Source organism: Caretta caretta, chromosome 19, assembly GCF_965140235.1.
Source record: "Caretta caretta isolate rCarCar2 chromosome 19, rCarCar1.hap1, whole genome shotgun sequence".
Classification (NCBI taxonomy): Eukaryota; Metazoa; Chordata; order Testudines; family Cheloniidae; genus Caretta; species Caretta caretta.
The window spans coordinates 10,345,729-10,360,237 of record NC_134224.1 but is presented as its reverse complement, the minus strand read 5'-3'; the positions used below and the strand labels follow the sequence as shown (position 1 = coordinate 10,360,237).

General features: G+C 52.8%; 2 protein-coding genes across 8 annotated transcripts in view; both read right to left on the bottom strand.

Moving 5' to 3' along the window:
• Nucleotides 1–14,509, bottom strand: part of ZDHHC18 (zDHHC palmitoyltransferase 18) — a 51,729-nt gene that overhangs the window by 14,772 nt on the left and 22,448 nt on the right. For 2 of the 7 annotated variants that reach the window (XR_012665472.1, XM_048826074.2), the window contains one exon: nt 9,791–9,877. The exons of 2 other annotated variants lie outside the window; for them this stretch is intronic. Coding sequence is in view for 2 of the 5 variants with exons in the window: in XM_048826074.2 (XP_048682031.1) it covers nt 9,851–9,877 (27 nt within the window). In the remaining 3 variants the exon portion in view is untranslated. Of the gene's footprint in view, nt 1–9,790; nt 9,878–13,579; nt 14,508–14,509 lie in introns of those variants that run through there. 3 more of the 7 variants (XM_048826069.2, XR_012665468.1, XR_012665473.1) reach the window with 3 other exon arrangements.
• On the bottom strand, nt 6,998–8,386 carry SFN (stratifin). Its single transcript, XM_048826096.2, has one exon. It carries the CDS (start codon nt 8,383–8,385, stop codon nt 7,645–7,647), a length of 741 nt encoding a protein of 246 aa, XP_048682053.1. The 5' UTR covers nt 8,386; the 3' UTR covers nt 6,998–7,644.

Sequence of the window (14,509 nt, the reverse complement as noted above, 5' to 3'; positions counted from 1 at the left end):
CCTGTGTAACGTCCCACACTCTGCGCCTGCATAAAATGCTTACTAGCGGCTTTGCTGCTGAGCCCCGGCCCCTGCGGCACATCCTGGGAAAAGCTGCAAGACCGGCTCTGAGCGCAGCCAGCATCGCCTCCCACCCTGCCCAGCAACACTGTAATTTCGGCTCTGTCGAAATCCAGCTCTGCAGCTCCCACCTCAGCGCCCTATTAACCCTTCGGAGTCAGGCGAGTCCTTAGCTGGCTAGCACCTGGGCACCGAGCGGGGGGACATTGCTGCAAGAGCCCCCCAGGGTTCCCGATGGCAGCGAAGGAGCAGCTTGGGGGCACTGAGCTGGAGCAAATCCCACTTTGCCCTCCTTGATCACCTGCCCGTGATCTCTGCAGCCAGTCCGGGCTTTATCCCCAGGCCCGGAGCTCACAGGGCGCTCACAGAACCAGTAGCCTGGCTGGACTGGTGGGTCCCCATTCCCCACAGTTGAGGCCCATGTCCTATGTGGTGTGCTTGCTCTACACTATCCAGTAGTGACACCCCCAGTTTTCCTGCACCTACCCCCCCACCCTGGCTTGTCCTGCCCGGGCTATATCCCTTGTGTTATTTGTGTGCCTTGCTATCAGATGCAATCTGTTTTGTTCCCTCCCCCAGGCTGTGCCTCATGCTCCCCTATTGACTTGGAGTAACTGCCATGTAAGAGTGGGGTGAGCAGGAGGCTTTGGCTGCTGAGCTGGGAGGCATTCGTGTTTGTTTGGCCCCCCAGGAGGCTGGTGAGGCTTTTGGTAAGGGGCAAGGAATGCTGGGTGGGGGCTGAAATAACTTTCAGGGAGGGGTCAAATTCTTTGTCCATTCTCCCTCTGCTTTCCACCCTCAAGCAAACTAAGAACAACAAGCTGCCCAAATGCCTTTGCTCCAACTTCCGCTTCTACATCCAGCAGTGCAGTGAAATAGTTAACAAACTAGACATTGGTGTTATCAGTAGGTTTCAGAGTTAACACCCTCTGTCGAGGAACGGAATGGGTCACACTACCCCCCAGGATTTGTAGGGGGTGTGTGCAGACCTGGCTGCATCAGTTCCACTGGGTTCCCAGCTGGGAGGTTTTGTTTATAACTGTAAGGGCTAGAGACTCGACTCTGTTACCCATCTCCCAATTTTAAACTAATCTCCAGTTAGGTGACTCTGTCAACTCCCTATACGCAGGGAGGATATGCTAACAGGATATACTGTACTCTGAGACTGCGTCTAAATGTCCCATGCACTGGGACTTCATCCACTTACCTGGGAGAAGAGGCTGCTAGTTACTGATAATCCCATCACCCTAGTATCTGAGCGCATCATAACACCCCCTGGGTGGCAGGGCAGTGCTATTATCCCCAGTGTACTGAGGGTGAACTGAGGTGCAAAGAGATTAAGTGACATGTCTAGGGTTACACACAACATTTGTGGTGAAGCAGAACCTGACCCTGGGTCTCCCACAGGCCAGCCCTTTCTTCCACTCTCGGCTAAACACAGTGCCCTGTGAGGAAGCTTCTCCTGGTGAGAGTATTTCCATTCTTAGGTCCAGCCCTTTGGGGGTGGCTAGCCTAGCTAATCACTGGCTTGTTCCTATCTCCACTTAGCCATGGCTTGGCTGAGTCAGACCAAATCAGCCCGCTGTCTTCTTCCAGCAATCGATTCCCACCCACCCAGTCATTTCTGTTGCTCTTCTCTGATTCTGCCCCAGGTGATCGGTATCTTGCCCGTGATGAGCTGAACTCTGTTCCAGGTGCAGGCGCACCATGGCTGGGTGCAGAGAGGGACGAGGCCTTTCTTGCGCTGGTGCATTTTGCATCGGCATGTGCCGCCCCACACAGGCCATGCTGCATGGCAGCCCCATGTCTCACTTGTTCTGCACCCCCACATCCAGGTCTGGCTGGGCATTGCTCTTTGCAGCTTGCCTTCCCCACTGGGTGAGCGAGTCCAAAGCCTCAGTCCCTTTGAGGGTGCAGCTGACTCTTGCTGTGTCTCTTGCTCACAAGTCTAATAATTAGGTCCTTGTATTTGTTGCCCAGTTTAGCATCCTTTGTAAGTGCCAGTAACATGCTGCTTGCCCCTCTTCCAGCCCAACACAGGCCATGGTGATGTGAGTTATTGGACTCAGTAAAGGGGTAGCTAGATGAAGGTCTATGGCCTGTGATACACAGGAGCTTAGACTAAACGATCTAATGGCTCCTTCTAGACAGTGAGCCGGTCCCATCTCGCCACTCCAGCACGATGCTCTGTTGCATGCGGTGAAATTCCCCAGCCGCAGCTTGTTCTCAGCTCGCGGAGCGTTCAGTCCCCAAACAGAGCAGCATGCTGGGCGGTGCTAGCAAACAGCAAGGTGGCTGCAGGGCAGGTGGGGCGGGACGGGCACTTTGCAGGGGGTGAAGACGGCAGAGCTGGTCGAGCAGCTTCAAGGACAGCACAGGTGCTGGAAGGAGGGGCAGTAGGGGGCAAAGCGTATGGGGGGTTAGTGGGGACTCTCCAGGCTCAGTACTGCCCGGGGTGATGCAAACAGGTTCGGATTTACACAGACTGGCCTCCCACGACATTACATCAGCGCACTCACCCAGGAAAGCACCAAGGAATCTCACGTTACCTCATCAGTAACTGGAACTCGGGGAGTCCCAAGGGGACAGGCAGGGGGTGCCTGGATTCTCTTCCCAGCGCTGCCAATGACTCCAAGTTACCTCTCTGTAAACTGAGTATAATAAGGCAACCTCCCTCACAGTGGGCTGTGAAGCCCGATAAATCTTGTGTCTCGCATGCCCACGGTCCAGCTGATGCGGCCCGTTTCAGAATAATGCATGTCGTTAACGTGCAGACATGGCGGCAAGATCAGGGCCTGCCAGTGACAGATGCCTCTGAAATCTTAGACAGCCCTGGAGATGCTTCATTACACAGGGACAGCATGGGCAGGACGCCCACCCAGCCTAGACACGTGCCCTGCAGGGACCTCTGCCAGTGGTGGCGGGGGAGCTCAGACTCCAGGGCTCATTGGGGCCGGGGGCTCAGTGATGTGGAGACTGGGCTGATGGGAACAAGACTGAGTTGACCAACCTGCGTCCCAAAGGCCAGAAAACAGCCTATGGATGGGACTGAGTTTAAATGGCTACCAACCAGGGGTGGGTTTGAACCCGCAGCCTTAAGCCTGGTCTTCTGGCTGGGGCAGGCTGGCAGTAAGGAGGAGCTGCTGGACATGCTGGTCACGGGGGAGAAAGCGGCAGTGGTGTCAGCTGTCTGGGGGAACGTGTGACTCAGCCGGGCCAAGGAGACGCACCGCTCATTTTGTGAGGGGCCAGCACCAAACCCCAGCTTGTTTGTTGAACCCACCGCTAGCCAGAAGTCCTGGGTCCTTGCCCCACCTCTTCCCCTGAGTGGTGCACAGAGCTGGCAGTCACGCCCATAGCTGTACCAATCTCTCCACTTGTTCCCGGGGCTAAGGCTCCCCCTCACAGGGGACTTGAGGCTCCATCAAAAGCATTGGGTGACCAGGTGTAAAGGGCCATTAGGGAAGGGCCCATGCCACACAGCGGGGGGCCTGGGTCCAAGCTTCCCTGGTGCTGGGGCATTGGGCCTATGGCTACCTCCCGGCTCTGCTTAGATAAATAATGGGAACTGTCTGGGGCAAACAAGGCGCAGGGTGGTGCTCTGCCCTGGCATGACCTGCATGAGACACTGGGCCTGCTGCTGAACGCCCTGTGCTCCCTCCCCAGCCCCGCGAGTGTGCAGCAGGAAGAGCGGGGCTGGCTTGGACCCTGCTCAGTGGATGTGCTGCACATTCCTGGGCAGCATCTGCAAATCGCAGCCTGCCCGCAGTATTCCTGATGGCCGCATGTACGCGCACCGAGCCCTCTGGGCCCTCGACAGCCGCTGCACCCGAGGCCCTGCCAAGAGAGTCCCAGCCGCCAGGAGCTCCAGGGTGGAGCCTCCTTGTGCCCGATGGAGCCTGGCAGAGGTGTGGCTGGAGATGAAATTGGCACAAGCCGGCAGCTCTGCAGGGAATGTTCCGTGCTGACGTTAGTGCTGAGGTCGGCACAAAGCACCTCGCTCCCCCGTCGCTCAGTGGGGAGGGGCGCCCAGACTGGTTTGGTCGCACAGAGCTCCTCCCGTCCCCGGGCTGGTACAGTGACGTCCAGCATGTAGTTTGGGGGGCATTTGCTAGGATGCATGACACCCAACCTGGTCGCTTTACAGGGCCAGATCCTGTTTTCTGTCCTCATGGCTAGTGACCCCTTTGATGCTGCATCTGAGTAGGAGGAACAGGGTGTAGCCCCGAATACTGGACCACTCATTGCTTACCGCGGCGGCTGACATGATCTAACCTGCCTTGGAGCACATGGTGAAGGAGGGGCTTAGTGCAGCAGCTGTGGAAACCTGAGCTATTGGTTTGACTGTCAGTCCCCTCCCTAAGGGGATGTGGAGCTCCTGGAGGAGAGGAAGGATAGATGGTTTTGGGGTTCAGCTCTGGCCAAGGAATCAGGAGACCCCTGCTCTTGGCTCTTCTGCTGACTCTGGGATGCCTTGAGCAAATCTCTTTCCCTGCTCTCCCTGAGTTTTCATTTTGTGGACGTTATGTATTGCCTTGTCCCAATGCTTACCCATGATACTCTCATCTGGCCGGCTGTCTGGGAGCCCAGAGAGGTCAGCGTGTCAGAGTGGCTTTTCGGGGGCTGGGGGCCACCCACTTGGTTCCCAGCCTGCAAGGAACTGTCAGCTCTTCCTTGGCTGCAGCCTGTGTGCCATGGGGAACCTGGTGCCAGGCGTTTGGAGTTAGAACCCTTTCCTCCCACTGCTGTGGGCTCAATGGAGCTTAGGTCGGAATTTACTCCTCACCACCACTTGCCCCTGCAATGCAGCAACGCCGGAAGCTCACCGCATGCAGCTGTAAATGCACTGAGCTTCTCCTCCCAGCTGCGACGTGCAGGCTGGGCTCTCTAGGCTGACTTTCAAAGCCTCGGTAGGGATTTAGACCCCCAAGTTCTTACTAACTTGAATGGGCGCTGGGCAGCCAGAGCTCACAGGCAACTCAGCAAACCTCAGCCTTAATGGCCACAAGTGGGCAGGAGCTTGGTATCTGTCCCCTCTGAGAGGTGACGCAGCACAGCACAGGGCGTCCGGTTCTGCGCTGACTCAGCGCTCGCTGGACTCCCTCAGTGCGGCTCGCGTGCAGCCGGGCCCGTGCTCTCTAACCCTGCTCACACAGCGCGACATGACAAGGTCGGCTTGGACGAGATGACCCCCTGAGGTCCCTTCCAACCCTGATATTCTATGAAGGTGAGAAAATGCCAGGAGCCGGCTGCGCCCTGTCACTAGTGATGGTGGGAGAGCTACAGAAAGGCTAGTGTGGGCAGGGCCTATTGACTCACCACCGCCAGGATCTTCCAGCAGCCTGGTTTCCCATCCAAATGCCGGCCCAGCCCACCTGTGCTTTGCTTGAGCCAATGAGCTCATAGCCCAAGGTGGCATGACTCAAGTTCATGGTAATGATCTGTCAAGTTGGAACTAGTGGATGGCAAAAGCTGAACTCAGTACAGTCTGTCAGCTACACCCATTCCCCAAAGGAATGAGCTGGAAAAGCGCCAGTTTAATAACTGCTGAGCTTCCCTGGTCTTCTATGCATCCTCCCCAGCAGCAGCCCCTCAGCTCCGCCGTGGCTTATGTAGGTTTGCAGCCCAACGAACAGCTCTTTTCTTTAATGCTGTTACCGAAGGATGCCTAAGGCTGGACCCTTGTGACCTTCCACTTGCTCATGAGCCCACGGCATGTTCATAGGGCTGACACATGGGTACATTTTGTGCCTGCATTGACCAATCCTGTAGCAGTTTAGCAGCTGCTCCCATGTGAAATCCTGAAATGGTCCACATTTGGATAAGGAAAACAGCACGCTAAACTGTGCAGTCCAGCACGTCCTTACACAGGATTTAGCACCAGGTGTAGACAGAGTAAGTTGTGTTTACTTACGTGGAGGCCGGTCAGGATCAGCCCTGGGGAGGGCCCTAAAGGCTCCCAATTGCAAGTTCTTCTTAAGAATTTTTCTATGTACACGGTGCACCCGTGTGGGTTTTCTGAGTTAGTTACACAGGGCAAACCTGTGTGGTCACTCTCCTTTCGGTTTGAGCAGCTGATTTCAGCTTAATTTAAATATCATCCTAATTAATTTATGCTTAAACTCAAATAGACCTGTTCTTTACCCAATACGTGTGTCCCCACGGCAGGGGTTTGCCACCGTTACACTACGTCAGTTTTAAATAACCACTTTAGTTGGGCCAGTGCCACTATCTCATGTAGACAAGGCCTGCATCTCTGGAATCTGGCATAAGGCTCCTAATTAGATTCGGGGTTTCTGACCCCTAGTTCCAGGGACAAAGCTATAATTTGCCACAGGAGTAGAAGTGAATTGGAGTCATAGACGTGGGCTTGTAACGCAGAGGCGTGTACCACGCTGTGGGGGCAGAGCTGGATGTGACTGTTAGTGCCCAAAAAATTATAGTGGCTGTTTCTGAAAACCAGTATTATTGGCAACAGCCCGGGGGGGGGGGGGGTCATGCCACCTGGTGCTGGCCTGAAGAAGGGTCACTGATGCTGTTCCCTTCAGGTGGGTAAGAAGTCCCTCGCTTCCAGGAAAGCTTCTGCCCCTCCACCCCACCTATTTCTATCACTTATCAGATGTAACCAGGTCTCACGTCATGTTGGTCTCTCTGTGGGCACAAACCTGCTCACAAGGCTTACTGGAGCCTAGCTCCTCTGCTCAGGTCCAGCACTCATGCACAGAGCCACTATGGGTAGCCTAGCATGCGTGAACCTGCCTGGAAAAGTACCATGCTCACTCCCTGCTTAGACTTGCGCATGCCAGGAACTCCCTCTCCCCTTCCAGTGCCTTGGAAATGCATGCTTTGTGGTGTGCCAGGCAGCGCTGGCTGTGCCCCGGCAGGGCCGTGCTGCATACTGGGATGCAGTAAAGAAGTGACTACGAGGACTACAAAGGCAGGAGCGTAAGTGCAGTTTTATTGGAGAGGGACAGGCAGGCAGGGGCTTTGGCAGTACACAAATACAGGAGGCACCTCAAGTTTGTCATTCTTAACCCACTACAAAGAACCCCCCATGGCCCAACACCTCCAGCTTCCTACGGTCTGCAAGGAACACCCAGTAGCCTGTAGAGGAACCCCGCAGAATAAGTCACTACAGAAAGCAAAGGAGAGCACACTCTAGCTGCAGTCGACTAGGTTTTGGTGTCTTTACCCCAAAAACCAAACTCAGCTTCCCCTTTTTAAATGTTAAGTGCCAGGAGGCACCCCCCAGGTCCCAATGCTGGGGAGGGTTAGGAACCCCCGGTGTTACTGACAATGGGTGGGACACCCAAGTTTGTGTGAAGCTATTAGTGCTCTTCCACAGCAGTAACTGCCCCAGTGGGCAGATCACAAGAAATGTGGAAGGAGGGGGGAGGTCAGGGAAGGGGGATTGTCCCAAAGCTGCCACGAGAAAAGGCAAGATAAAACATGTGAATACCATACGCACAGACCAGTCAGTCCCCTTTGCTGTCGGAATCCAGGCAGAGCTTTTGGGAGCCGAGACGTTTCTTACAAAAAAGGAGGAGGGACAGGGAGAGTGACCACTGCTTGGTGGGCTGCAGTTCAGTTCTTAGGCTCTTCCCCGGCTTCTCCAGCGTCTTCTCCCGCGCACTCTGCCGTCCATAACGTAAGGTTGTCCCTGAGCAGCTGCATGATGAGGGTGCTGTCCTTGTACGAGTCTTCACTGAGCGTGTGCAGGTCTCCCATGGCTTCATCGAATGTGGTTTTGGCCAGCGTGATGGCCTGCTCTGGGGTGTTGGCGATCTCGTAGTGGAAGACGGAGAAGTTGAGGGCGAGCCCCAGGCGGATGGGGTTCGTGGGCTGCATCTCCTTCTTGCTGATGTCCATTGCTTCCTGGTAAGCTTTCTGAGCATTTTCTATGGTTTCCTTGCGCTCATCCCCAGTGGCTACCTCGGCCAGGTATCGGAAGTAGTCACCCTTCATCTTCAGGTAGAAGACTTTGCTCTCTGCGTCGCTGGCTTTCTTAATGAGATACTTGTCCAGCAGCCCCAGGACAATGTTGCAGACGTCCTTCAGCTCCCCCTCCACCTTCTCCCGGTACTCGTTCACCAGCTGCGCTTTGTCATCGCCCTCCTCAGTCTTGTGCTCGATGCTGGAGATGACCCTCCAGGCGGACCTCTGGCATCCCACCACGTTCTTATAGGCAACAGAGAGGAGGTTGCGCTCCTCATTGGAGAGCTCATCCCCGTGCTCCACCACTGCCTTCATGAAATCAGCCATGTCCTCGTAACGCTCGGCCTGCTCGGCCAGCTTGGCTTTTTGCACCTGGTGGTTTCTTGCCATGGCTGGGAGCACTGGTGGAAAGGAGACCACTTTGCAAGGAGGCTGGTTTGAAAAGGAGCAGGCAGTCACCCTGGGAGCCTTCTGAGTCTCTGTTCAGCTCTGCTGACGGGATCAGCTTTTGGCTTGGCGTCTCAGCCTGGAGCGATGGCTAGGCGTGGCAGAGAAGCTCTCAATGAACCCCTCCCCCCACTTCCTCTCAGACAGTACTCTCCTTAAAAGGAAAACTGCAGTGATTCACCTTGGAACTAAACGAATTATGTACTAGCCAATGTCAGAGAAATCCACCTTAATGCAAGGCCTCCTCCCTGAGACCTGCTGGGCAGAAGGCTGGTACCCGGAGCAGAGGTCTTGCTGTTTGGTTCCAGTTTGCATGGCTGACTCTTCTCAGTGTCATAACTGGCCCCCTTTTTAGCAGCCAATGAATTGCTAGGCCATGGAGGGTGAGCTAGTCTCTCCTGCCTAGAGGAGGCCCCTCCTGATCAGAGTTAGGCTCCCTACCAAGGTGTGTGAGGGAATCTTGCCCCACTGATGTCCCTGCTCTCTGTCTCGATAGAGGCCATCAAGCCCTGGGATGGCTGATCCTGCAGCTTCCAACAGCCCTAAACTCACCTTCCAGAATCTCACAAACATTTTATAATTTTAAGTCTGACATAAATGCAGGAGATTTCAGATGCAGCTCTTCATCCCACTAATGTCCTCAGCTGTGGGAACCTGGTGGCAGATTGGCGGCAGAAGTGGCCAGAGGCAGTGAACAAGCTCCTAAACCAAAAGTGGCTGAGCAGCTCCAGCTTTATGGGGCAGAGTTCCGAAAATGCCATTTCTGTTCCAAAATGCTGGCAGGTCTACAGGGCTCTTCAATTCCGCAAGGCCCCAGTATTTATCCCCATTGTACAGCTCGGGAACCAAGGCAGAGAGGATAAGTGACTTGTCCAAATCCACAGAAGTTTGGGGGATTTTTGTTTTTCTTTCTTTTGTAAAGGAGTGAGATTAGAATCAAGGAATTTCTGGCTCCTAATCTTATGCTCAAATCATACCTCAAATTGAAGTCCTCTTACTTCCGTTAAAATTGAACTACATGTATCAGAGCTGACCTCTATTTCCCTAGGCATATGTTTATGGGCAACTAGGAAGGCGTAAGAAAGAAGCCACCTTCTACTTGTGTCTGTACAACCCAAAGCTGTCTACTGAGCAAAGGAGCAGGCTAGGAATGCACCGTTAAACAAGCCTGCACTGCCTGTCGGAGGTGCTGGTGGGGAAAATTTCCACATGATGCCAAGTTCATTTTTAAATCACCTGTGCCATTTTCCTTTGAGGGACAGACTAGTGTCAGAGAGAACAGGATGCTATTGTCCAAGTTTGTTGCACACCACACTCTGGAAGCATGTCCAAGAGTCGGACTGACTGTGGGAGGGTGTGGAACACCTATTTCACGATGGTGTACTCGTGCGACTTGATGTTAAATGCCTCAGATGAAAGACAGCACCATTCCCCACTACAAACATCAAAGAAACAGAAGTTTTGCTTTAAAATAAGAGCTTCTAAAGTCACTTCCTAACAGCATGGCTCATAATGTGAGAGGCAGGGAACACGACTCAGATCTAAAAGCAGGAGGGACTTATGGCTGTTGAAAGGGTGTACTTGAGACACAGACTTGTCTTTGTCAAATAAAAGCTACCCTGTATTGTATCCTCCGTCCGATTGTCAAACCAGGCCTTTCACCATTTATTGCTCTTTCTTCTTTTTGATTACATTGAAGATGCTTGAAAAACAATTTCTGCGATTGCTTGGCTGCTTTGTAATTAGCTACTCCGATTAGAATCTGTGTCTCATGTTACACTAAGTTTCACTCTCAAACTGATTAAGCCTGTTCCCACTTGCCAGGAGTGACTGCTCCTCTGTCTGATGCTGCCTGAAGGCTTCATGACAAATTCACGGCACTGAAACCTGCCTTAATCACTCGCCTTATCTGCTGCGTGGATACAGTTGCTGTAGCATGGGGAGGGGAGGGTGGGGTCAGTAACTCAGCTGTCCCAGTTTGCAGGTAAATTGTTATAGCTGCATGACTCACTGATTTACTCATCTGTGCAAACAGCAGTGGAGTGTCTCCCCCAGCTGACGTCTGAGCCCTTCACTGCAGAAGGTCCCTGCCCCTGCTGAGTGAAGCCAGATGGAAATAGCATGGCCTAGTGTAGCTCTTGCTCTCATCCTGGGGCTAGAGAGCTGGTTTTTAAGTGTCGAGGAAAACCCACTACTGAGGCTTGAAACTAACTTTCCTGAGCCTAGAGATGGAATTAACACTGCATGGTGGACTCTCTAGCTAACTAAGGTACGTATCTGGCCTGTATTTCCACAGTATCTGAGCACCTCACACATAATCTTCCCCATCTTCACACCACTGATGTGCCATGGGGAAGTGCCGTTATTGCCATTTTTGTATAGGGGGAGCTGAGGCACAGAGACTAGTGCCATTTTCAAAAGTGCTTTTGAAAATCTGACTGCAAGTGACTTACCCAAGGTCACGCAGGAAGCCTGTCACAGAGCAAGGACTCAAACCCAGTCTCCCAAGCTCCAGCCTAGTGCTCTAGCCACCAGCCTCTCACCTGACTCCACTGGAAACTGTTCCCACACACACTAATTCCTAGCTGAGGGCAAGTATTTATATTTAACATTAACACAAAACTAGGACTCTGGCAGCCTAATACTCATCAGATCTTGGTATTTCAGTAAAGCTGGGCCGGGTCACTTCTGGGGTGGGAGTCCTAGATGCTGCAGGGAATGGTGGTGGTTCTGCTTCGTCAGCGCTCAACCCAATGCCCCAGCAGGGCAAAGGGAAGCTGTGTTGCTGGCAGAGTCCTGCTCTAACTGAGACCTACGTTCTGAGCCCGTGATCTTTATGAAAGCAGCCAGAAATCTCTACAAGCCGTGGGTATTACCGCTAGCACTGGGATCAGACCCCAGCTTGGACAGCTACATGCTGGTGTCTGAATCTGTACTGTGGGCGGAGTACCTGAGGCTGGGGGACACCCTGTGCAAGCCCCACAAGATTGCCAGCTTCCATGGGTGACTGGCCATCCTTTTCGTGTTCCTGATGCCACCACCTAAGAGTGCTCACACACTCTAGCCGAGTGCCCCTTCATATCAGTCTCCCCTACCTTTGAAAATACTTGTTCCTTCCCACAGAACATTCCAAGGGACAAACTATTCATCCCCCCCCGGAAATGGAATTTGAGAAGCAATTTTTGACCCATCCAGCCATTGAACCTGCTGCACAGTGCTTGGGCTGCTGCCTTCAAATAGGAGGCAAGCCCACCACTTGTCTTTAGGGGAGGTCTAGCCTCACTACCCCAGCAACCACTTTGCACAAGGGGCTTAGTGCAGTTCCCACTCATGCCATTCAGGAGCTGAGAATTACACTGAAGAGGCCTCTGTTCTTGAGAGGAAACTAGCCCCACATGTGTGTCAAACTTGTAAAAACTCTCTCCATTCCCTGCCCGAGTGGTGAATTAATCGCTCTTATGCAGCACTTTTCAGCAGTAGATCTCTATTGGTCCCTGAATTATCCCACCATTTCTGTTCCTGGCCGGGTGAAGGCTCTGCCAGCCTGCTACCAGGAAAGTTACAGCCTAGTTACAGTTGGAATCTTTGCTTGCTTCCATTAGATGACGAGTATTAAAGAACAATCACCAAACAATCTTCCTTGGTTTGCCTGGTATGTACACTGAGAGCTCGGTGTAGGCCACCAGTGCTGACTGTGCCAAGATGGGCTGAGCTGCTTCCATTTTAAACTGTCTGCAGCTGAAGTGCACAGACTGGACTGGTAGAATGCCCTTGGTGAGGACAGCACTGCACGAACCTTAACCAAAGGCAGCTGCATAAAGGATGAAAGTCCAAACTAACCTACCTCAAATATGCAACAGGTTGGGGTACATGCGTTTCCCAGTATTACACATTATGACCTACAGCCTGGGGCACTTGTCCTTTCTGTGGGGCTTGCAGCAAACTTGCACTCTAAGCACTAAATCCATTCACCTTTGCAAAGCTGTTAGAGCACCAATGCACCTGTGTGGGGTTTTTTTTTAAACAATCCTTCCCATTTACTCTTTCTAATCTGCCCTGGGAAGGCCAACGGCACAGATGGACCTTGGGAGTTGTGGTGCTGTACGAAGGACAAAGCCAGCACCAGTCTCAGCAGTCTACAGCTTTCCATCCCAGGTCGTGTCTGTCATACATGTTTTAAGCATAATGTCAAATGCTGCTCTCAACCACGTTTTGTTTCTCAGTAGCCAGCTCACCTTGACTGCAGCTGTGTGTGAAAACAGCTCATTACATCCTCATGCTGCTATGGCTGACTCTGCCCTGCCTGTGGGGCAGCTGTGAGAAATAAGGTGTCTGGAGTGGCCTCCAGCCACTACTGTCGGATTTAAATGCATGTGCATCTGAAGTAACATCATATAAAACTAGCTCTTACCAAGGGAGGCCTATTAAATAGCTTCAGCGGAGGCTAGATGCCAGTCCCCATGTCTTGTTGCAGGGCCATGGATCGCCTCCTCCTCCCATCTTGTGCACTCACTTCAGCAGCTCTCACATGCGAGGCTTGAGGCAGAGGTCTGCTAGCTCGGCTCTAGAAAGCCACTTAAAATAGCCCCCTGTAGCAGTCAGTTGCTTGCTGAGAGCCTGCAGAGCGTATGCAGGACCATGAGCCCCGCCAAAAAGCTTGTTTGAAGCAACCCTTCCTGCCCATCAAGAGCCATAGCCCACCCTGTCTCAGTTTTGCAGAGACAGCCAACAGGGCCATGACTTGACTTGGATTTCTGGCTGATATTTCAGCATTGACAGGGTTTGAATTTGGGTTAGTACTGATGAGGAAAAATGGTGACAATTCAGCACCAGACATCTGGTGCTCTTCAGTTACCACTTCCCATTCTTGGAACAAGCCATTTTTCAGTCCCATTTTACAGGGGGGGGGGAAGGTGGCTCGAACATGCCCTAAGGCCACAGGCCAAAGCTGCTTTCGGATGAGGGAGTTCCTGGCTTTCAGCACTGTGATTAACACAAGAGGTCATCCAGACATACGCAAACCCTTTTATGCTCCATCTTCATTCACTCCACCCACTAAAGGAAAAGCACACACTGGTAAAAGCAGCCTGGAGGCATTCCCCTTGGGTGCTGGGGACACAATAAGCCGATGCCCATGTACAGTAAATAGGAGAAACTTTATTTTGTTACAAAAGTAAAAGGCATGAATGGATTTCAAACCCTACCAGACTGGAGCCTAGCTGAGAAGGGGTGGGGTCTCACACGTTTACACTAGCTCACTTTTACAAACCCTACTTGGTTTGCCAGTGGCTGCTGGAGTGTCAGAGCATCCAGCCTCCTCCCCCTCTTTTCTGCTCTGTCCTTTCGAGAAGGCGGATGGCAGTAGCGGAAGAATCTATACAGGGACTGCAAATGTCACTACTGAAACTACTGCTGCACTTAATCCCTTCCTCTAAACTAGTGTATCCCAAGACACAGAACTTACTGGTAAGTGTTTGAAAGGTGAACTCTTAACACACACTAACTACCTCGGAGACAGGAGAGTCCTTTGCCTGCATACATATGGTGCAAGCAGTTCACGGCTGGGGAGGTGGCCTGCTGGCCAGCTCTGGCAGAAATTCTGCTTCACAAGGCCACTGTTCCAGCTGTGAACACACCGCACTAAACCTGGTAAAGTCTCACGTGCCTGCTCATCTAAGTAACTATAATTACATCTTCAGTCTCTTGTGGGGGAGACCCCATCACTGCAGAGTAAGGCTAGTTCCCAGGAGCCAGCAATGGCCTTGGTTCAGTTGCACGAGTCTCTTTCCAGCAGCAGGAGACGGTAAAAACTCCAGTTATTGCACTCAGAACAGATGCATTTATGGCTTTATGCTTCCAACCCACGGGACAGAAGAGCGTGCCAGCACCACACGTGGGTTTGGAAAGGCTTTCCCACCTGCACAGCGGCTTTCCCCCCTCTCTTGCCACGGGAGGGACCGAGGTGCAGTAGCGTAGCCCCGGTGTGGGGAGGCACAGGCGGTGGTAATGGCTGCTGTTTCAGGTATTATCCATGTCCTCAGGAGCGCTTTAGTCCCCTGAACGTACT